This window comes from Conger conger, chromosome 12, assembly GCF_963514075.1.
Source record: "Conger conger chromosome 12, fConCon1.1, whole genome shotgun sequence".
NCBI classification, from domain to species: domain Eukaryota; kingdom Metazoa; phylum Chordata; class Actinopteri; order Anguilliformes; family Congridae; genus Conger; species Conger conger.
The window spans coordinates 43,337,008-43,361,727 of NC_083771.1; the positions used below are offsets into that span (position 1 = coordinate 43,337,008).

The 24,720-nt window shown below is 42.7% G+C and overlaps 1 protein-coding gene across 7 annotated transcripts in view; it reads left to right on the forward strand.

Annotated features, from left to right (window-relative positions):
- The first annotated feature begins 8,049 nt into the window (after window positions 1–8,049).
- Window positions 8,050–24,720, forward strand: part of znf532 (zinc finger protein 532) — a 23,373-nt gene continuing 6,702 nt past the window's right edge. The window contains exons 1-7 of one of the 7 annotated variants that reach the window (XM_061263728.1): window positions 8,050–8,149; window positions 9,443–9,520; window positions 10,574–10,639; window positions 19,259–21,554; window positions 22,139–22,320; window positions 22,593–22,769; window positions 24,380–24,542. In XM_061263728.1, the coding sequence (XP_061119712.1) occupies window positions 19,284–21,554; window positions 22,139–22,320; window positions 22,593–22,769; window positions 24,380–24,542 (2,793 nt within the window). In that variant the 5' untranslated portion in view covers window positions 8,050–8,149; window positions 9,443–9,520; window positions 10,574–10,639; window positions 19,259–19,283. Of the gene's footprint in view, window positions 8,150–8,253; window positions 8,513–9,355; window positions 9,521–10,573; window positions 10,640–13,756; window positions 13,981–14,994; window positions 15,309–19,207; window positions 21,555–22,138; window positions 22,321–22,592; window positions 22,770–24,379; window positions 24,543–24,720 lie in introns of those variants that run through there. The other 6 variants (XM_061263727.1, XM_061263726.1, XM_061263729.1 and 3 more) reach the window with 6 other exon arrangements.

A 24,720-nucleotide genomic window follows, 5' to 3' on the forward strand; every position in this document is an offset into this window, starting at 1 on the left:
CAACTGCTGCGTAATTCGTATCTTGTAAAGTCTCTATTGTTCATTTTAATCTCGATGAGGATAACGTTGTTAAAGGATACATTTTAAAAAGTAACAATGCTTTTTTTTCCAGAATGTTTAGGCTGTTTATTTATGAATGAAAGTAGTCGTATATGATTGTCGTGCCATATGTCCTCCTTATAAAGGTAAACAGCACACATATAAGAAAACAATTCGGGAAATAGTTAGAAATTAAATATTAGCCTTAGTTATACGACTTAGTTATAGTCCATTTCTAAACTTGCAGCGTAGAACAATTCTGCCATTTAAACCCTATATAGCCAGCCAGCCGATAAAGTCAACTCACTCTCGCTGTCTGAAATGTGTCATGCATTTTTCATAAGCTCAGGTATACATTAATTACAGATAACAACAGAAATCGTTTACAACTGCTTTCCGCTCAGTTGCTGCGCAAACAGTCCGAATTAGAATTTCCCTACGTGTTCATCGTCTTCACAGACCCGAGGTTTACTACTACTACTACCAATAATAATAATAATAATAATAATAATAATAATAATAATAATAATAAATTAATAAATAAATTAATAAAAAACTTACCTACTGCCCAGTGATTCCCTCTGGAATATAATTTGCCAACAGGCGCAACACTGTTGTCAGTTGAGGTTAAGTGCATCTTGCAGACGATAAAAAATAGCATCGTAACCAAAAGCGTAGGTCTGTATTTCCATATAAGGAACTCTGCACCCATGGTACCAGAAAGAAGCGCCACTAAATATGATGTTGAATCCCAAACAGTTTCCAGGTTATAATGGCCTGGTCACAGATGGTGAACTTAATACGAGTGCGCTTATTTCTTCGTTTGTTAGAAGCCGTTTCTAACAAACCGCGACGATACAATAAAAGTAACTTCACAATCCTGATGCGTGAACTTGGTTTGTTTGGTCCTCTCCTTCGGTGGTGACAGTGACAAATTGGTAGGAGGTGAGAAGAAAAAGCCCCTTTTACGTCAGACGCTAAATGAAAATGTTAAATTGACAGATGAAGAACAACCTGCTATTACCGCGCTCTCTTGACGTTGACTGCCTGTTGAGCATAGATCATAAGATGTCATCGTTATTTCATTAACAATGACGTGCTCTTTCCCCTGAAGCAGTTCACAACCCAGCGTGTTCACAGATGCTTAATTGCTTTCCCTAAAAGCATTTGGAGATGTCTCGATTGTTACACTTCATCACAATTTGATGACAAGGAAACGTGCATTTACTTTTATATAAATAAAAGCTACCAACAGTCATCATCCTGAAAAAAGGGAATGGTAAGAAATATCTTTGCTTGGCAACTCAAAATCTGTAAAAGTGTGTATTGCCTCTAAAATCACCTTGTTTTTTTATGATCTTCAAACTAATATATCCGAAGTCCGACATAGTAGTCAAACTTTTTACTCACTGATGACTCACTCAATGTCAGCACGTCATATAAGTGCAATCAGTCTTAGGTAATAGTATGCATACCCTTTATCCTCTTGCATTAATATGAGAAAAAGTTATAAACTCACAAATACAACATCTAACTTGTGTTTTCATTTAAAAAATGATCTTTTTAAAGATTCATAAATATTGTAGTCACCAAATAAGTTCTAAATTTGTAGAAATGTGAAATATCTATTACAAAGATGTTTATTTACTGTTATTGACTGTTTAATGTAAACCGTTTTATCACCTTTCATTCTCAATGAGGTACGGTACTGTTTTGGCAAAAAGCATATGTATTTGATGGACATAATCAGATAATATTTCCATGTGGGAATGTGTGGGGATAGACATTTGTTTTCGGCTATAGATTTGACATGAAAAATCACATCAACCAACCCCAAAGTAAATGTGACAACCATCCCCAACCGTGTATTTTTTCTAGAATTGTAGCTTGTGACCACATGTATTAGCCTAACGAAATAAACGCCTATATAAATGATAGCCCTCCAAAGTTCAAAGCCCTTCAAAGTTTTCAATGTTGATAATTGTTGGAAGATTCATTAACAGCATAGAAGTATGAAATGGCTGGTTGAGTGAACTCCCAAACTGAACATCCATCCATCCATCCATCCAGCCATCCATCATCTTAACCCGCTTATCCTGAACAGGGTCGCAGGGGGGCTGGAGCCTATCCCAGCATACATTGGGCGAAAGGCAGGAATACACCCTGGACAGGTCGCCAGTCCATCGCAGGGCACACACACCATTCCCTCACACACTCATACCTATGGGCAATTTAGACTCTCCAATCAGCCTAACATGCATGTCTTTGGACTGTGGGAGGAAACCGGAGTACCCGGAGGAAACCCACACGAACACAGGGAGAACATGCAAACTCCACACAGAGAGGCCCCGGCCGACGGGGATTCGAACCCAGGACCTCCTTGCTGTGAGGCGGCAATGCGACCCACTGCACCATCCGTGCCGCCCTCAAACTGAACATTTTGATACCAAAATCTTTGTACAGCGCCATCTAGGGAGCGTGATATAAGCTGTCTGACACCCAACCCATGTGACAACCATCTCCAGTCTCCCCTATTGTGTGAGTATACCCTGCAGAGTGATTTTCTTTCTGCCAAATTGGCCAAGGCATGATTGCAGAGGAAGGTCAGTAGGGGGCATTAGACCCAGGTATGGACCTACCTATGTCACTACACAGGAACAGTGAACACTGATAAGAAAACATTTCATCAGATTAAACTACTCCCTGTGGTCAGTAACTATTGTGAGTCATATTCTATGACTTGTTGCATAAGTAGATAGGGTGGGATAGGGTGGGTTCTTCATTGTCCTGTTAAAATTCACTTTTTTCCAAAGTGACTTACAGTTGATCCTGCTGGAGCAATGAGGAGTTAAGGGCCCAGCTGCATGGATCTTATCGCCATTGTGGCTACAGCCGGGCTCGTACCACCAACTTTCCAGGTCCCGGTCACGTACCTTGGCCACTAGGCTGCCCACACAGTTAAAAAGGAAATAATTAATCTCTCTGACGATGATGGTGTTTGAGAAGAGTAACCCTTCACTGCATAGCACTCTGACACTGTGGCATGAAAGATCATATAAATGACTATTTAAACACACTGGGTACCCACTGTTATTGCAAACACATTTGCAATAACAGTGGGTACTGCCTCAGTGAAATGGAGAGAATTGCACTTGAATTAATTTGGGCACATTACAAACCAATGTGCCACAGCTGTTGTGGGTATACAGTGAGAGTCAGAGGCACTTGTCCCATATAATCCCACTTGGCACCACCCCTCTCCGAACCTCCACCTCACGCTCACGACTACTGTCTGTTCTGGCTCCACGGTGGTGGAACAAACTCCCCGTTGAGGTCAGAACTGAAGAATCTCTCCCCACCTTCAAGCGCAAGCTGAAGACATACCTCTTCAAGCAGCACCTCTCCCCGTCCCTCCCTACCTCCCTGTGAACCTTAATTGTTGTCTCTGTGACTTGCTTTGTGTATCGGTATTTTTTGTTTTTTTAGGTAAGCAGTGTTTGGATAGTGAACTTTGGTCACTTTTGCTCTGTTGTTTGTTTCTTTGTTCAAAAATATCTTATCTTTGTTGTACAGGTAGCAGTTGAAATTGTACTTCCCTCTAGGGTCTTTCAGCGAACTTATCCCTGGTTATGAGTATGCACTTTGTTGTACGTCGCTCTGGATAAGAGCGTCTGCCAAATGCCAATAATGTAATGTAATGTAATATAACTATTTCATTCATGGTGTATTCATATTAGAAAGAGGGTCAACTGTAATGAAGTATAGTACTCATGAGATGTTTAATTGCTACACAGAAATGTGTAAGGGACTGTGAGTTCACCAGATTCTATTGTTAAGGGTATTGTTCACTACACTGGTCCAGGAAGCAGCTGAAATATTAACACTCATGAGAAGAAATGGAGTACATACATTTTGGTTTTTATTTGTTTTTATATTTATATGTGATTTGCTTGAGCTGGCTGGGATATTGGTATACAATCCTCCCTGGGAAGACCAACAGGTCAACCACAAATGTTCATTCAAAACCTTTATATTAGAACAGTGTGAGTTTGAGTGGTTACACAGTTTGGAATACTGGGACACATTGTTTGATAAAACCGATTGGGAGCATACTAGAATAGCAGCTGAAAGGGTCAAAGTACAGTAGATTCAAAAAATGCCTGTTTTTTGGGGGGGGTTTTTTCCTCCACAAAACCGTGTCAGCTGCAACACTCTCCATCAATATGGGACATGCTACTTGCCAGCCCCTTTGACCCGTTTCCAGAATGGAAATTAGTTTCCAGGAATCTCTAGTGAGCCAGGGCCGTCAGGACAATGAGCGGAGAGCTTCCATTACAGCTTCCCCATTAAAAATGGTAGATGTTATACTTACTGTTACCGCTGCATCAGTGTGCCATTGCAGTTCATCCGCCACCTACATGCTGTTGTCAACAGACAGAGATATAGTGAGTGACTTTCACTGAATCACTAATTAAATCCTGCAGCTCTTTCTAATCTAGCCAAAATGACGGTCTTTTCACTGTCTTGAGTTGTCATTTCATCGATATACCAAAGAATGTCCCAACATCTCTGTTATGCAATAACACACTCAGTGATCACTTTCTTAGGTAGACCCGTACACCAGCTGGTTAATGCAAACATTTAATCAGCCAATCATGTGGCAGCAAGTAAGTGTGTAAAAGCCTGCAGACGTGGTCAAGAGGTTCAGCTGTATTTCAGACCAAATGTCAGATTGGGGAAGAAATGTGATCTAAGTGACTTTGCACACACAGTACAACAGTGGTATCCAAACGAGCATGTCTGAACACACAATGCATCAAACCTCTAAGTGGATCGGCTACAGTAGTAGAAGATTTAATAAGTCTAAAAAACAAGTCTAATAAATACCTAATAAAGTGCTCACTGAGTGTATGCATGTACAGCAAAGTTTATATACAAAAATAAATCATGAATTTACTCACAACTTTAATAGTTTAGGCCACAGTAACACAGTATTGTTGTATGATCATTCCAAGCACAGGGCCGGCTAAATTCATCCCCAGTCTTAAAATCAGCCCACAGTGCTTGATCTACACTGTTTCACACACTTGATCTAATTAATGAATCTTAAACTGATCCATATAGAGCAGACATTACTATTTGTTTCCTGATCTATGTGGTCACTTCCATTCCCTACTTGTATATACTGCAATAGAACTTGTTGAACATAGCTTCTGCAGCCATCAGCTGCGAAGACGCTACCACTAGATGGCAGTACAGAGCCTTCTGTGTTTCTGTGGCATATAGGCGTTCAACCGCAGTCCGCAGGCAGTTACTATCAAATTGCCACAGCTCGAACTTGTGAAACCTTGAATTGGTAATTGTAAAGTAATCCTGCTAATGGGGGAAAAAAAACAACAACAAAAAAAACAGAGGAATTAAAAAAAAACAAAGAAAATGTTTAGTTTTACTTTTGCAGTCTGGCTCAGCAGTGCAAAGGGAACATGTGTTTACATGCTTAATATGGATCTTTCCATAGTAAAAATGCAGCAGCATTAATCAGACACAATATAATCTCAGATGAAGGAGCATCCATTTTCAGTCTGTGTGTCATTGCCAAATGTCGCTATGAAAACAACCAAACTGCAGGATATCATACACCCAGTGAGCATTTTATGAGGTACTTATTTTTTTGACTTATTGGTCTTTAAAGTCACTTCAATGAGAGTTCTTCCCCATTCAGACATTTGGTCTGAAAAACAGCTGAACTTCTTGACCATGTCTGCATGCTTTTATGCATTTAGTTGCTGCCACGTGATTGGCTGATTAAATGTTTGCATTAACAAGCTGGTGTACAGGTCTACCTACTAAAGTGGTCAATGAGTGCATAACATAACAGTGAGAGGACTGGATTCAACGCCTCTGCAGAGGCTAAAGTATGCAAGTTCACTCCAGACGTGATGGATGTCACATATAATTTAAAATATTATCTTGCTTTCAAAGGCAAGCATCTCCAACTGACTAATAGCAGCAACCCATTACAATTAGAATGACTTGAGACATGCCATCAATGAATTCTGTGAATAAATTAATATGATATGTCATGACATTTTGCCTTTCATTCCACAAGCTAAAATTAGTTGCATTATTTACTGTTATAGCTATAACATGAATCTCATTTTGTAAGTAACATGGTGGAAATTCACAGAGCTCTCAGACTTCCAAAAGTGTACAATGTACACCTTTCCCTCAGTAGGCCTAAATATACACTCAGTGAGCACTTTATTAGGTAGATCTGTACACCAGCTTCTAAATGCAAATATTTAATCAGACAATCATGTGACAGCAACTAAATGCATAAAAGCATGCAAACATGGACAAGAGGTTCAGCTATTTTTCAGAACAAATGTCAGAATGGGGAAAAAGTGTGATCTAAGTGACCATTGGAATGATTGTTTGTGCCAGACAGGGTGGTTTGAGTATCTCAGAAACTTCTGATCACCTTGGATTTTCACGCAGCCTCTAGAGTCTACAGTCTCTAGAGACTGCAGGATAAATAAAAAAAACATCCAGTGATCAGCAGTTCTGGGGGCAGAAACATGTTGTTATTGAGAGAGATCAGAGGAGAAGGGCCAGACTGGTCGAATCTGAAAGGAGAATGACAGTAACACAAATAACCACTCATTACAACAGTGGTATGCAGAAAAGCATCTCTGCAGACTAAAGACACAATGCGTCAAACCTCTAAGTGGATAGGCTACAGCAGCAGAAGTCTATTTGCAATTGAGTGTATTTGCAATTGCTTAAAATATTTTTAAATATATCTTTAAAGGGGGATGTAGTGTATTGCTAAATATGAGCAGGGTTGTAAAATCTTAAATAAACCAAATATAAATGTTCACAGTAAAAACACATTCTACTCTAATAACGATTCAGTGGAATCAACCAAAATAACAGTTTAATAAAGTTATTGATCAAAAAATGTCTCCCAATATTTACACCACTGCATTCAGTACTTCTTTCACGCCCGTTTATGAGAGTGGTGAACATATTGGTTTTTACCCCTCCAAACCTTTGGTCTGTTCTTATGGATCGCCCTGTTCATTTCCAGCCACATATTTTTGTTCGGTAATATTGATTTTGAGGTATGATTGGGATCATCGTTGAACGGTCCATTTGCGGCTAGGTTGTTTGAGCCCCCTGGCAGTGGAAACTTGTTTCTTGGCCAAAATATAGTGGTACTTGCTGAACTCCATGATTCAACTGACAACAGCCCAGGGATCAGAATAGCATAAAGATCCAGCACATTTCGAACCATTATTTTCAAGATAAGCACCCTCCTTCCAACGCTAAGCCAATTGCGGATAAGCATGCTGGCCAAAAGCTCAGTTTGGATCTCATCTGACCATGACCCCAATCAAAGTTGTGGTGCAATTCCACATGCTTTATTTGTATTGTTTACCCTCAATATAGGCTTTTCCCCCTGCCAATTGGCTTCCAATACGCCAGGTGGTATGAAGGTCGCACCAAATAGTAGATTGCCAGACCTTTTCATTCCCTTGAATGTTTCTTTGCTGTGTATTGAGGCAAGATGGAACTGTGTCCTCGAACAGGAAGATGTAGCACTGTAACAGTGATTTTAAAATAGTTATTTATTGACTATACTGCTATATGACCAGTTATTTTATCAATATGTTATAAGATCAAATATTTATTACATGTAACATACATAGGGTCGGTATCACTGATACAGATTAAGCTTAGTCCTGGACAAAATTGAGTTGTGTATGGAGAATATCTCAAAATAGAATTTAGTCTAGGACTAGGCTCAATGTATACAATCATAGATTGTATCAGTATACATCAAGTAGTCTAGCCTACCACCGAATATTTACATATTGTCCGCACAGATCATATTTTCAACAAAACAAAGTTGGTTACACCACAGTCAAATGTAAAAAAAAAAAAAAAAAAAATCGAAATCACTGGCTAGAAAAGTTGCACACTGAGTGAACGGAGACTATGAAATCAAAAGTGGAACGGCTCTGACGCCTGTGCTAGAGCAGCAACCTGTTCCACGGATCTTTTCAAGATGCAACCTCACCCCTTCAACATCAATGCAAACTGCGAGGTGAAAACCACAATCGATGAGTACATTTTCGTGGGGACCTATATGTTCGTGCTGTACCATTTCGTTAACTATTCGGGTTCACAGCAAAGGCTTATGGGAAGTACGCTGCGAACACTGGGCAGATACTGGAGTCTTAATACAGCCGCTAAGGTAGCCCGAAAGAAAGGATAAATCTCCACTCGGATACGGTATTTAAGTGATTGTCCAAATAATTTCTTGTTTATTTGTGAATAAATATATTCGTCCTTACACGATCAGAGCCTTTTGAATTTAAAATGAGTAGAAAAGGGAAAGTTGCAAATCATATTTGATAGAAAGGATATGCGTAACCCAGGGCTTCGGCAAGACCGCGGAGACTGATGGGTAAGTGTGCCAAAGGACAGAATTCCTTTAAAATAGCATTTCCGTTCAAGAACCCCAACTAAAGAATTGATGCTAAAACATTTATTATCCATATGTATTTTGCCTGCGTTGATTTGGCCGCGCATGTATACTTTGCACATTTATGTCATAATCAGTACAGATCATATTTTAATGGGCACAGCAGAGCAGCAGCACAGGCTGTCTGCAGTCAGACCGCGATGGCTGATGGGAACGACAACCAGTTATTCTTCATACAATCGCAACAAAGAGGTGCGATATCCACATTTATACATTACAAACACGCGATACGGGAATGATCGTGTTCTGTTTGAGTAAGTTTCCTAGAGAAACGTTTCATATTGTGGGTTAATACTTTAACAAATACCGAGCGACCAGGGAGAAAGCTACGACGAGGTGAATTCTGGGTATGGAAGAAAAACCATGGGTATAGATATTGTTGCTTTTAAAGATCCATCACAGGAAAAAAAACGACGGCAATCTTTCGTGTACATAATATGATATCAGTCGTTACATGAACCCAACTTTCGTTTCCAGTTGCTAGTAATAGGTACCCGACTTGTTGTGGGGATTTTATATAACATAAAGCGGCATATCACGTCACGTGACTTCCCATTCAACATTTTCGGGGTGGGCATCACTCTCTGGTGTCTTGCAGCTGTCAGAGGAGGTAGAACGCAACATACCCGAGGTCTTATTACATAGGCTATGTTCTGTAAATTCTGAATATGCAAGTTATAATTGAATGAAATACTGAAACAGAGAAACATTGCTTTGAGACACCCTTCCACTGTAAAAAAAAAAAAAAAAAAAAATCTGTTATAGGCACTGACTAAATATGCTGATGGATAAACCTGGTGATGAGGTCATGGCAGTTCTGTCCTGTTTTGTCTGCCTGAACTGGTCACCCAGGGACAAGATTCCTCCTCTCAATAAGGCATCAGCTCTCGCTGAGTGACACCCCTGGCAACGACAGTGCATCCTAAGCAGGTAGGGAGCAAATTTATGCTTGCTCTTTGTCTCTTTTTGTGTGATGTGTGTGTCTGTTATCAGAGCAGTCAAATGTATTTGAGGGTTTACTCTCACATTACTCATTTGCCTGTTTCACCTAAAGGTGTAGTACATGGTTTCGGCCTGATGAACATCTGCGTTGTGTCAGCCCAGTGTGGGAAAGAGATCATATTTTGGAAGAAATAGCTTGGCACATGCATCATCGTGGATGAGCACATCCGTGCCCACTCTTCGATATGAATTTCTGCACCCTGTCACCATGCAATTGAACATAGAACAGCAGATATATTCTGCAACTTTTGAAGTTTTTTTTATTCTGGTCACTGTTTTCTTTGTTAGCAGTATCAGACATTAAGCACTGTATTGTGCCTAGCCAAGTTTTGCACAAGGCCATTCTGCAATCGCTATATTAGGTATTTTTTAGACTTATTGGTCTTCTGCTATCCACTTAGAGGTTCGACGTGTTGTATGTTCAGAAACGCAGGTTATTTGCATTACTGTCACCTTCCTGTCAGCTTTGACCATTCTCCTCTGACCTCATTAACAACACATTTTTGCTTGCAGAAGTGCTGCTCACTGGATGCTTTTTGTTTTTCCACACCATTCTCTGCAATTCTAGAGACTGTTGTGCATGAAAATCCCAGGAGATCAGCAGTTTCTGAGATACTCAAACCACCCAGTCTGGCACCAACAATCAATCCACAGTCAAAGTCACTCAGCTTACCTATTCAACATGTTTGCATGCTTTTATGCATTTAGTTGCTGCCACATGATTGGCTAATTAAATATTTGCATTAACAAGCTGGTGTACAGGTCGACCTAATAAAGTATATATATATATATATATATATATATACAGACACACGCACACGCACACAAACAAATTTAACATGCACACACAATTGTATTTTTAGAAAGATATTCGTATCTTCAGAAACCGAATGATACTGTGGTTAGTTTCTATCTATCATTCAGCATCATTCGCAAGTTTTGTGAAAGTTTCCATTAAGGTTTGTCCTGATTTTTTTGCAGGTCACAGAAGGCCTGTTACAACAGGGCACTGGCAGTTTGCTCGGAGCTGTAGTGGTGAAGTTTCAGGTGAGTTTGAGGTTCTGACCATGGTAATGCCAATATACACACAAGACAACCAAATGCCTCCCCACAAAGGCAGTGCGCAGCGGCTCATATTCACGGTTTTACTGCCTGGAATGCAGTGCTTTTGATTGATGAGTGTGTTGTGCTTATGATATGGGTCTCTGATTCCTTTGGCGTTGTCTTGAATTCTGCTTCCTCGTATACCAAACTGGACTAATGGACATCTTGCTGTATGATGCAGTCCAAATGCCGATGCCAATTTTGATGACAGTCTTGGTGTATTCGGCAGTGGTACTGTACAAACCCATCATTCAGGTTTGCTGTACTTTTGATCTGTAACAGTCGGGAAGACACGTTCTTGCTCACAGCGATTATTGTGTGATGGGAATGTCATATTCCTGGTGAATTTTGAGACTTGCTTTTGTTGAGTTTTACAGGATACATTTAAGGGGTTGCATAGTAATTCTTCAAAATGTTGTCAGAATAGCCAATGAAAATCTATAAATGTAGAAATCATGCAAATAGAAATCTTAATGATACAATTTGGTGCTGATAAATCATTTTGAATATATAATTATCTGTTGGTCGTAGTAAATTAGAATAATCTATTAATATATACATATAAAAATGACTTAAAATGGCGGGCCGTCTAACTAAATAACACTGCCATCATTATGCAACAGGAGCTTTATGTAGTACCTGCCAAGAAAACAATTTCTAAAATACAACTAAAACTGAAATGACCCTGACCCAGTTGTTCTTAAATTTTGTACATTATTATTTAGAATATGTTTGGACCTTTTTCCACTCTCTGCTGAAGGATCATTGTGCATGCATGCCTAGCTAATATTGGCTAGTGGACTTCTCTGTCAGCCACGGAGAACATGCTATCTGATAGCATAATTTGTCATGATGCAGTACTTTTTAAGTAACAATTCCTGTACAGACGATGTCTATGCAACTAGTCCTGTTTATTTAGCACATTTTAGCATGTGTCGGGCCATATTTTATTGGTTAGCTGCAGGATCACTCCTGTAGAATGTGAAAACAACATGCTAACCATTGGTGCGGCCTGTAGCGTAGTGGTTAAGGTAAAGGACTGGGACACGCATGGTTGGTGGTTCTAATCCCGGTGTAGCCACAATAAGATCCGCACAGCCGTTGGGCCTGTTAGGAGACAGACAGATTTGTGTATTACAAAAACTTCACATATGCATGTTAATGTCCGCAGGAAGCTTCCATTGTTTTACAGACAACCAATAAAACACAGCGGTAGAAACTGCAGCCTATAGGGCAACCCTGTATAACGAATGACCAATCAGAGGTCACACTGTATTTAGCACCCAAATTTGAATACATGCAAATGTACTTGTATAAAGTCCCCGAACTCCAATGGTTCGATGGATACTTTTGTGTGAATCCTTCATGCTGGCTTCCTGCAATAAATACTTTCCTGACTCAAGACACAAACATCGGATTTGCTGCTTCCTGAGAAAACGGTCACTTTAATTATTTGGTAAAACGTTGTGTTACCAACAGGCCCTTGAGCAAGGCCCTTAACCCTGCGTTGCTCCAGGGGAGGACTGTCTCCTGCTTAGTCTCATCAACTGTACGTCGCTCTGGATAAGAGCGTCTGCCAAATGCCAGTAATGTAATGTAATGTAATGGTGGACCAGTTCTTATCACAAAATCTGTTGCAAAGTAGCATCTGCACTATTTGGTGAGAGCTATCATCGTTTGACTATTTTTGCTTGCCCTGATCAATATCCCAATATCCTCTTTATTTTTGTCTTGATTCACATGCTGTTCATGTAATACTGTTTGTAATACTGCTCTGGCCTAGGATTTGTTGTTCCTTCAGCGCTTATTTTGTGGAAAGTGAAATGAAATGTAATCCATTTCTGGTGTGCTTAATGTCCTTCCTCTTTAAGGAAGAGGATGACGTGTTATATTTCAGGAGCGTTACTCAGCTGTGGTGCAGATCATCTAGCAAAAGCATATATTTTGAGTCTTGCATTCTGGTTTCGTTTCTTTTTGGCATGGCTTTTGTCTGTCCTTGTAACCTTAAAAATGTTTATGGTTTTCTGGTAAACATTAGGTTATTAAGTGCTAGAATTTTGAAAACATTTTCAGCTGTGTAAATAGCCAGATTGGTCTCGGTTTGGATTGGAACCTCACACCAATCTTTCCACATCTTTTACTCAAAGGAAAACAAAGCAGTTTGAGGTCAACGCGGCTTGACTACTCACCAGTCATAAATACAATTGAATAACTTGTTATGCCCCTGGTATTTTTGGCAACAATATATCGTCCTCATATCCAAAGCAGTGAACAGTATATAAATGTATATGGTCATTAGAAGTGTGCGCTTATATGCATTTTCAGTGGGGGAGGACGTAGCGTTGAGGCTGTGTGTATGTGTTCCCTCCACTAAATTTCCCAACTGCCGTTGGAGACGCTTTGTGTGGCAGTGAGCTGGAGGCCTTGGTGTGGGGGCTGAATGGAGGGAGTCAGGGTTTTGTTCAGAGAGGAGCTGAAACGGGAGAGGAGTTCTGGGATCCCAGTTCCCCTCATGAAAGTGAAAGGGTGGCTATAATTCCCTTATTTAAATGGGTATCATAAATTCCTGGTAAAAAAAAAAAAAAAAAAAAAAAAATTTTTCTTAAAAACCACAAAAGTATCTCATTTTGGTTTGCCTTTTTTGGTCAAGAAAGAAGACTTGCATTTCTATCTTTTATTGATTGTATTAACCTAGCCCTAGGTCCTTGAATTCTTACACATAAGGAATGACTTGCTGTGTTACCAGTGCAGAAGGCTGGGCAGCTGCAGATCCGGGCTCTAAATTCTGCTATTCTGGTCTCCTCGGGGTCGTGCTGCACCACCGACGCCCTGTCTGTACTCGCAGCTATTGTCTGTAGTCGGCTCTGTGAAGCGCAGACACACGGGCCGGTAAAGGGTGAAGGCTGGTGGCGGTATCCGGGCTGCAGTCGGTGCTTAAAGTCCACTCGAGGAGCTCCCCTCCTCGCCCGCCTTCTCATATTTCTTCATATTTTTTTCCTCCTCCTCTCCTACATTTTTTTGGGGGGTTTTTTTTCTTCCTCCTGCGACAGCTGCTCCCACTCCATAGCCAGGAGAGATACCTCACCCCTCAGCTCGCACGTAGACAAAAGGCCTAATTCCGCCGTGTAACACTGCCCCCTTTCTCTATTAACCATTCAGCATCTGCAGAGGAAATCGGCAAATGTGTAAAGCAGGATCAGTGCGGGCACAAAATGAGGGCCGGGTTGATTCTGGTGCGCGAGGGCTCTCCAGGAAGACTTCTCTTAGTGGAAATGCAAACGAGGGTATGGCTCAACTTCCTTCACCCGCAGTCATTGTGTACGTGCCTGCCTGAGTGTGTGTGTGTGTGTGAGCGTGTGTGTGTGTGCGCGCGCGCGCGCGCGCGTATGTGCATGCATGCCAGAGAGAGGGAGAGGGAGAGGGCGTTGTGAGTCAAAGCCTTTGTTTTCTACTTCATTCACCACAGACAAGATGTTCAGTTGCCTAGAGCCATAGGGATTATATTGTGGCAGCTGATTTTAATTGACAATGCTCATCCTCTCTGGGAGAAAGGGCCAGGGGCTGGGACGAGAGAAGGAGGCCAGGCCAGAGAGGGTCCCAGCTGGGCAGAGCAGCTTGGTCTGAGACACAGTGGTGCAGGGGGGAAAAAAAAGGCCAGTTCCGGCTGCTTTTATATGAAACCATATTCCCCTTTTACTGGTGATTGCGATTGTCGTTCTAAACGGGACTCTTGCTTCTTTTTGTCGTTCTCGTTCGTCGATTGTTTTTGTGCGAAGGTCACACGGTACATTTTATTTTATTAAGCTTTGCACTTCACGGCCGATTTTTGTTAACCCCCGCCAGCTTGTAGACGCGTTCTTCTTGGAAGTAAGTGCAATGTTCCAGACAGGGAGTACGTATGTATGTTTTTGCCATAGGCATGGATTGTTGTGTGATTTTCTTTGTAGGCCAGATACTGTCTCAGGAGAAATTCAGCAATCCCGGCCAATATCAGATGCAATCTCTTTAAACCTCCCCCGCCCCCACCCCCCCGGACATTAATATTAGCTTAATGTTGATTTTGCATTTAGACAGTGTTGTCTAGATATTGAACCAATATGGTACTATAAAACAGCTGTGATCTCTGCAAGCAATCAGAAAATGGGCACTGTGTGTCAGTGGCTTGCTGCAGCAAAGGCTTTATGTGGGGTGACCGGAACCGGCTGAAACCGGTTTGAGGCAGACGGAGGCTCATGAACAATGCAGTCACTGTGCTACAGTAAGATAGCTAGCTGCTTCATGGCAGCCAAAATAGGAGAGGAGCCTGCAGAAACATACCATCCCAGACAATATGGTTGCACCCTAGATACGCCACTTAGGATATGCTACTGTCTGCAGTCAGAAAGCATTGTGTTTGACCAGTGGAGGAGGGAAGTGCCCTGAAGTCTGGCTCAGATGGTCATTGTCTGTCTTCTGGTGGTGCAATGGATGACAGAGGATCACACCATGTCTGTGGATGTAACATGACCCCTTTTTGGGCCTGGCTGGGTTTGGGAAGTGGAATTTTTTTCTCTGTTGTGACTGTGCTGTTGCAGGAAGGAAGGTGGCTTTGCTAGTGTCCGGAGCGCTGAGGGTGAGGAGAGGCTGATTTGCATGTTTTAACCGCAGTGCTTGTGCGTTCACGCGTGCATCTGAAAGCATCGGAGGGCAAAAAAAAAAATAATAGCATGTTGACGAGAAAGAAAAGGGCATCAAACACTACACCTGCGTAACATATCGCGCCTGCACGTTGCACCTTCATCTGTCACTGTCGGAAGCCATTCTCGCTTGTGGTGGCCATACTCTGTACCAGGCCCTTTCTCTCCTCTCCTGCTTTAACCGTCTGTGGTGTGCAGCTATTTTATTTCTCTCTTTCACTCTCTCTCTCTCTTCGCAACTCTTTCTCTATCTCTCTCTCTCTCTCTCTCTCTCTCTCTTTTCCTTTTTGACAGCACCTCATCTTGCAAATCAAACTCCCATTGTCTGCTGTGAATGCCGTTTGACTTGTGATAAGGAGCAGTGCGGATGTTGCGTACGGCTACGTGGCCGTCTGTGTAGGGCAGACGCTTAACCGTCTCCATTAAACGGGGGGCCATGGCCGCCTGCATTCAGGGTAAAGAGCCCAGCTGCCTGCTGTGGGTGAGCATCTACTTGTCTTTGTGTACTGTATTATCAACACGGATATTTACTGGGAAATATGCGAAGCTCTAACGATGGCAGTCCTTTAATCCCTTGCCACTGGTGGGAAAAATACCAATGTTAGGCTTTTGCATTGGCTGTGCAAACACGTCGCGTTGCGGGCGTTGCAGTGTCCCAGTGCAGAGGCGCCCTGAGACGTCAGGCCCGTGTTCGTCTCTGTTGTTTGTGGGTAGTTGTGAATAGGCCTCCTGTGAATACCCATTGTGAACAGCTGCATGGTAGCTGGTTAAAGCTTAATAATATATTTTTTAAATCTTGCATATTGTTAATGTCGTCATGTTACCCCTCGCCCTGGCCTTGATTTCTGTGTTTTCCTTAACACTTTCATCCGTTTTCTTTGAAACAGTGCATCTGACAACCTGCATAAGAATTAGTCTGCATTATTGACTAAGGTGAACTGTTTGGATTCATCTTGCCCTACAGGAGCCCGAAGACATGTAGGGGAAATTGCATTTTTTTAAGTATATTTGCACATCTGTGAACTGTACTTGGCATCTGTTGTTATCTTTTTCTTCTTAAACTGTCTGATTGGAATTGAGGTCACAAGTAGTGCTTGAACAATGAACGATTAATGGAAAATATACAGAAATCCTGAGAATTTATCAAATAAAATTGCTATGGTTTTATTGTCATTGTTATGATCATTTCCAAAGGTTTCCAAAATACTGTTTTAACCTTTTACTTAGAGGTACACACCAAAAACAAATGAAACCTATCCTTAACAGGCAGTATCCTTGCTGCCATTTTATCTTAGTCCAGCTACATTGTTAACATGCATCACTGGGTAGGGGTCGGCTTAAGCATTTGTCATGCAAATAGTACTGTTCCTCAATGGCAGAGAGCCATATGTTGAATTGAAAATCAATAGTTTTACAAAACGACCAACTTCAATTTGCGATCAGGCCATCTTGAATGTTTTAATAAGTGTTGACAAGAGAGAGAGAATTCTTCTACAGAAAGGCTGTAGTCTGTATACGTATAACTACTTTTTTCACTTCATTAAAGGTGTCTGTATCAATACACAAAGAAGGAGCCACACACTGGGACAAGGACACATGTAAAATTATTAAATGCAAAAGTATTTGGACAGTGCCACAGTTTTAGTTGTTTTGGCTCAGCGCTCACATCAGAATTGAAATAAACCAATGGCAATAAAATAAACAGTGCAGACTGATATTTACACTCACCGGGCACTTTGTTGGGAACATTTTTACTTAATCGCATGAATAAGTAGGTGTAATAATCTAATCGGCCAATGTGGCAGCAGTGTAATGCATACATTAATGTAGATACGGGTCAGTAGCTTCAGGTAATGTTCATATCAATCATCAGAATGAGGAAAAAATTTGATCTAAGTGACTTTGACCGATTGTTGGTGCCAGACAGGGTGGTTTGAGTATCTCAGAAGCTGCTGATCTCCTGGGATTTTCACACTACCAGTCTCTAGAGTTTTGCAAAGATTGGTGCAAAAAAACCAAAACAAAATTCAGTGAGCAGCAGTTCTGCAATGAGAGACGTCAGAGGAGAATGGTCGGACTGGTCAAAGCTGACAGGAAGGTGACAGTAACGCAAATAACCACACATTACAACAGTGGTATGCAGAAGAGCATCTCTGAACATACAATGTATCATAACTCTAAGTGGATAGGCTACAGCAGTAGAAGTAAAAAAAAAAATAAGTCTAATAAATACCTATTAAAGTGCTTGGTGAGTGTGTATTGCTGTGTATCAGTCAGCTATTTTCCACATTGCAAGCCACACAACTTTCTCCAGGAGAGCTTTCGGATGACAGGTTGTAAGCTACACTCTGTAACCACATTATTGGGTATTTATATACTTTTTTTTTTTTTGTAACTTTTCTGCCACTGTAGCCCATCCACTTTCCATGTGTTGTATGCTCAGAAATGCTTGTCTGCATACCACTGTTGTAACCTGCGATTATTTGAGGTACTGTCACCTTGTGGTCAGCTTGAACCAGTCTGTCCAGAGCTCTCAAAAACAAGGCTCGCTGGCTTTATTTAAGTTTTTCGCACTATTGTCTGTAAACTAGAGACCTTTGGGTGTGAAGGTCCCAGGAGATCGGTAAGATACAGGAGCAGTGTCTGAGATACTCAAACCACCCTGTGTTGCGCCAAAAATCATTCCATGGTCAAAGAGGTCACATTTCTTCCCCATTCTTATGTTTGGTCCGAACAACAACTGAACCCCTTGACCATGCCTGTATGCCTTTATGCTTCGAGTTTAGATATTTTGCCATATGATTGGCTTAGATATTTGGTTTATCAAGCTGGTGTACAGGCTTGATAAAGTGGTCACTGAGTGTATATGCTAAATTGTGCTGATTCAGCAGGAAACTGGTTGACTTGAGTCCGTCTTACTCCCACCTCCATTCATGTTCATAATAGACTGGTGATATATTCCAGACACCAGACTCAACTTAGCAATGTACTAATACATATTGTATGCTGAAGCATGATCGATTTATTTTTGAATGTGCCTTCGAATACACATCCACACCTAGCTGATAAGCAAAGGGAAATTTACATATGCCAACTTGACCTTCCAAAAAAGCATTTCCTCCACATACTCGGACAGTAATAGAGTCCATTATTGCAGTTTATATATGGCCTCTATGTATCTCGTACTGCACATATAGCACACGTAACTCATACATAGAATTTAATGATTTCCTGATGCATCATATTATGCAGTGGAAAAAGTTTGTGGCAGCGGCCAGAAAAAAAACCTGAATCAGGAAGTATTTGAATGAAAGTAATTATGTTAAACATAGAGTGCCTGAGGGTTATTTCTGTTCGGCTCTGAGAGACAGTGCAGAAGAGCACAGTGATTGTTTTTTTAAATACTGTCATATTGCTTCTTTACGCTCAAGGAGCTGAGGAAAATAAAGTTTAGAATTATGGCAAAAATGTAAGGGAAGAAATGCAATACAAGAGTGTGTTGAATAACTATGAAATGCACACACGGGCAGGATCATTTCGTGAGAAAAAAAGAAGTCACTACTTCCTGTGGCTTGTGGTCAGAGTTAGTTACAGCTGCAGATCATTCTGATATTTCAGCTGCTGTGTGTGTGTGACACAGGCTCAGGTGCCTTAGGTTAGGGTTTACATTAGAGAAAAAAATATTTTAAGTGCAGCTTCTTCCTGTACACAAATTTTGATGTCAGATAGCCAATTTATTACTGGTACTTTTATTAGGACAGAAGAAGAAAATGTCATCTTCCTCCCAATTAAATGATTAATGGGTGATTGGCAAGATATTTACGAGGAAACACCTTCAGGAGGCTAGCAGTGTTTACAGTCTTCTCTTTATGCATGTCTTCTACAGGTTTATACAATATCATACTAAGACCATGGGTGATATGAAGACTCCTGACTTTGATGACCTGCTTGCGGCCTTTGACATTCCTGATATGGTCGATCCCAAAGTGGCAATCGAATCTGGCCACGATGACCATGAGGGGCAGCTCAAGCACAGCGTTCCCCCAGAGGAGGACTCCCATGTCCCCTCGGCTCCAGATGTTGGGGTCAGTGTGATCGTGAAGAACATCCGCAACATCGATACCAGTGATCACGCGCTTGCCGAAAAGGAGATTCACCCCTCTATGGGGAACGGGCTACACAATGGCTTCCTTTCCTTGTCGCCCAGTGACCGATTTGGCAAAGACAACGGGAAGACCCTGAAAGATGACGGCCATGGACTCCCCATTAGCAACTCCTCATTCAGCCAGTTCAGCCCCATCTCCAGTGCGGAGGAGTTTGACGATGATGACAAAATCGAAGTCGATGACCCTTCAGATAAGCAGCAGAGCCTCCCAGCTTTCAGGTCAAACCCCCTCACGGGATCCTCTACCAAACGAGAGGAGGAGACGCCAAAAGTCGCAGCAGCTGACATCTTGTCGAAGCCTGGTGCAAACGGCGACTTTGACAAGTCCAACACGGAAAACAACAATAGCACTTTGGGTGGTTTGAACCTGTACAGTCTACAGAAACCAAGAAAATCGGAAGAGCAGCCCAAGGAGGCGGTTTCAAAATCATCGGAGGGGAAGGAAGGCGGAGATGTAGCAGGACTGAATGCATCCAGCGCCTCTCAAGCGAAGGCTAAGTCATCGGCAAAGCTGTCCTCCTGCATTGCTGCTATCGCTGCTCTCAGTGCGAAGAAAGCCACAACCGACTCCACGGTCCCCGAGCTCCACGCTGCCCCCCGCGAGTCCCCCCCCAAGGAAGCTAAAGAGAGCGTCCGAGTGACAGAGAAGTCCCCGGAGCCCGAGTCCGCCCTGGAGCTTGCCAGGAGGATGCTCTCCAAGCAGCCCGATAGCCCCTGCAGCGTCACCAGCGAGGGTAGCAGTAAGGGCTCGCCCTCCTCCCAGACGGGGTCCATCCCCGTCATCCCCAAAGTCCGGATCAAAACCATCAAGACGTCGTCGGGCCAAATCAAGCGCACCGTCACCAGGGTGCTACCGGTGTTTGACCCCGACGACCTCAAAAAAGGAACTGACTCTACCTCTATAGTTGTCTCTTCCCTCCTCTCCTCCCCGACGGCTTCGTCTGTATTCTCCTCTTCATCCCGCACCACCCTGCCCACCACTGTGGTCACCACGTCTGGCAGTTCGACGATGGAGGTCACCAAGCAGATGACCATCAAGCCAGTTGCCACTGCCTTCCTGCCCGTGTCTGCGGTTAAAACGGCTGGCTCCCAGGTTATCAACCTCAAATTAGCCAACAACACCACGGTGAAGGCGACTGTCATCCCCGCCGCCTCCGTGCAGAGTGCCAGCAGTGCCATCCTGAAGGCTGCCAATGCCATCCAGCAGCAGACAGTCATGGTGCCCGCCTCCAGCCTTGCCAATGCCAAACTTGTGCCAAAGACTGTCCACCTCACCAACCTCAGCCTCCTTCCTCAGACCTCTGGAGCCTCGACAGAGATCCACCAGGTACTCGCCAAACCGCAGCAGTCCGTCAAGCAGGCCTTGATCGCCACCCCGGCCCCTAAGAAGGTGTCCCGCGTCCAAGTGCTCGCCAGTTCCCAAAGTTCAGTGGTCGAGGCCTTCAACAAGGTCCTGAGCAGCATCAACCCTGTCCCTGTGTACGTGCCCAACCTCAGTCCCCCTTCGGCGGCCTGCATCTCCATACCGTCGCGCGGATACAAGTGTCTGGAGTGCGGGGATTCGTTCGCCCTGGAGAAGAGCCTCACCCAGCACTACGACCGCCGGAGCGTCCGCATCGAGGTCACCTGCAACCACTGCGCCAAGAACCTCGTCTTCTACAACAAGTGCAGCCTTCTCTCCCACGCCCGGGGTCACAAGGACAAGGGGGTGGTCATGCAGTGCTCCCATCTAATCCTGAAGCCCATCCCCGCGGACCAGATGATCGCCGCGCCCTCGCCCTCCTCCGTCGTCGCCACCGCCGCCGTCCACAACTCGCTAGGGAAGGCGGCCCCCGGCAACCTTAGCGCGGTCATCTCTGCCCCCTCCACGGCGCCGGTGGTGGCCGCCATGCCCCTGGACGACGACTCGTCAAAGCTCTGCAGGCACAGCCTCAAGTGCTTGGAGTGCAGCGAGATGTTTCAGGACGAGGCGTCCCTGGCAATGCACTACCAACAGGCCGTGGAGTCAAGTGGGCAGGTGTGTGAGTGTGTGTGTGTGTGTGTGTGTGTGTGTGTGTGTGTGCTTCCACTCTGTTCTCTCAAGTGGCCCACTGTTTCTCTATGTCAGTGGTGTCCGATCTTATCCTAAAAGGGCCGGCGTGGGTGCAGGTTTTTGTTTTAACCCAGCAGTAACACACCTGATTATACTAATGAACTAATCGTGGTCTTTAATCAAGACCTTGATGAGTAGAATCAGCTGTCTTAGTCCTGTGCTAAAACAACAACCTGCACACACACCGGCCCTTTCTGGATAAGACTGGACACCCTCTATGTGTGTGCTCTCATTGTCTCAATATCTAGGTTCTTCCATGGTTGTGTCCTTCAGTAAGAGTAATTCAATTCGTGAAAATAGCCCAATGTAAATAAACAGGGTTTGTAATATTGTTGCGTATGATGTGGTTCAGTTATTATTATTTGATGAAATATGACTTCTGTAATCACCAGTAAATGCATCTTGCTTGAGAAACCCAAAAAATAACAAAAACATTTTCAGTCTTTCAGTTCTTTTTCCAGAAAGCTGTCCTTCTGACTACATGTTTCCGGCGTTACTTTATGAAACAGAAAACCTGCAACATTTGCCTGATGCTGCTGCCGAACCAGTGCAGCTTCGTGTCGCACCAGCGGATCCACCAGCACAAGTCTCCGTACGTCTGTCCCGAGTGTGGAGCCATCTGCCGGTCAGTCCACTTCCAGACCCACATCACCAAGAACTGCCTGCACTACACCCGACGGGTGGGCTATCGGTGAGTCAGCGCCCCCCTTTCCCCCTCCCCGGCCGTCCCTACACTCAGTCCTGTCTCTTAGGGCCATAGTCTGCTTGTCCTTGCATTTGTACGGCAAATTTTTTGAGTATGCTAGTAGAAGGGTCAGCAGTTGTCCTTTTTGTGTGGCTGAACATAATCACAGTTGGTGATATGGTCGTATATCTTTGATAGATGTTTTCGCGGCCTTGTGATTAGGAGCCCCGAGTTGAAAAGGACAGAACGTGACTGACGGCGTTCATTTCCTCCCACAGCTGCGTGCACTGCAGCGTCATCTATGCGGATGTGGCTGCTCTCAAGTCCCACATCCAGGGCACGCACTGTGAGATCTTCTACAAATGCCCCATCTGCCCCATGGCATTTAAATCTGCCCCAGGAACGCACTCCCATGCCTATACCCAGCACCCGGGTGTTAAGATCGGAGAGCCCAAGTAAGTAACACTAGCACACCCATGATTCAGTCGTGATTGCCATTTCAAACCCTTTTTCAACATGCAGCAGCGTTGCAAACATTATGGAAATTTACCGAGGAATCAAGTGTGCATGAGAGCTAGAATTGGCTGAAGTCCAAGTAACATGAATGTAAATGTTCTGTTTTAAGGTTCCGTTCAAAACTTGACTTGACACAGTTTCTTTTGACCGCAAAAGATAAAGTAAACAAGGAAATATAGCTTGTGTACCAAATAAGTTATGGCCTGCTAGCTAGGTACCCAGCAGGCCAACAGGCTATGGACATGATACAATTCTATTTTTTTTAAACACTGGAAACATTGTAGTGCTACAATAGCTATGACACAAATGGAAAAACCACCTGACATTTTGGGATTACTTGGTGTTAAATGACATTATGTACGGTAGGTTCACCTGAAAGTAATTTGCTTTTTATGACCTTTAACCGTTTCCTCATTTTGTCTGTCGACACACTGTAATTAACTCTCAGGCGTCATGGCAGGTGTTTCTGTAGAAGGTGCACTTTCCGTACTGCTTACCTACTGAAGGAACACATTGTGGAACAAGAATTTGTTCATTAAGATTATGATATTATGTTATGGCATATCAGGATAGAATCAGGATTGATTTAATAGAATGCTACTGCCTTTTTAGTTTTTCCGTTGTTTGGCTACTTTTTGAATGTCACAACAGACAAGGAATAAAGCGGCAATTGAATAGAAATGGATGAAATGATAGTTTAAGAATCATTCTAACCTGTTACTGTAGCTGTCTGCTCTTGATTTGCTAATCTGCCAAACTTCTAATTAATTTTGGTGATGCGTGTTGGGACTAAGAAAATTATATTATTTAAACAATAACCTAATGATTAGGATAACAGACAAAGTCATTGTCTCAACCACAAGGACTGTTACTAGTAAGCATTAAGAAGCCAATTTTTGTGGCGAGATGTATTTCATGGTAATTTATCATACTGTGATCATATGATCATAGCTTCTTCAGCTTGAAAGTCAGTGTGATTCTCTAGATTATCATCGGGAGGGGGCCTATTCATGCAGTCATAATGTATAAGATTCACAACTTCTTCGTGAGATTCCAGTACAAAGTGCGTATTAATGCATATCTGAAATTGATTTAACCACGGCTTGATAGCAAAGGACTGAAAGATCAGTCATCAACTGCTGTTTCTAAACTATTTTATGCTTTTTCACTTGGTGTCATGCGTCATGAGACAGCTGAAGAAATGTAACCATGTAGAAGCAACGAAATGTAGAAGCGACTTCATTGTCCTTTATTTTACAGTTCCTCATAAGGGAAGCTGGAAACCTCAGATACCTGATGCCCCAGCTTTTATTTTACTTTCATTTGAAAAAAAACAAAACATTGTGATTAATCTAGCATTAAAATGCATGAAACAGTTCTAATTACATCTTAAATCAAGCTTCTACTGGCTTTTCATCTCACTCTCACTAATTTGCAAAGAAGATGACACTTAGGACCATCAGAAGTGCCAGCGGCAGTTCAAATTAATCCCACCGGTCAATGTGTTAATGTGTTGATATTGACTGCTTTACGGTTTTGTGTCTTTCAGGTTGATATACAAGTGCTCTATGTGCGATACGGTGTTTACCCAGCAGACTTTGCTCTACTCACACTTTGACCAGCACATAGCCAATCAGAAAGTGTCTGTCTTCAAATGCCCCGACTGTTCCATGCATTATGCCCAAAAACAGCTCATGCTGGATCACATAAAGGTAAGGAGAAGCTTTTTATTTGGTCTTTCAGCCGTGTTTTCAAGTAAAAGTATGTTTGTCCACACTTGCACACTGGAAGTAAATCGATGTACGCTTAAAACAGACTACGTCAGGGAACACACTCAACATGTTACGGGTGCTGCTAGTGTTTCTAAGACTTTAAACATTTAGCTTGTAC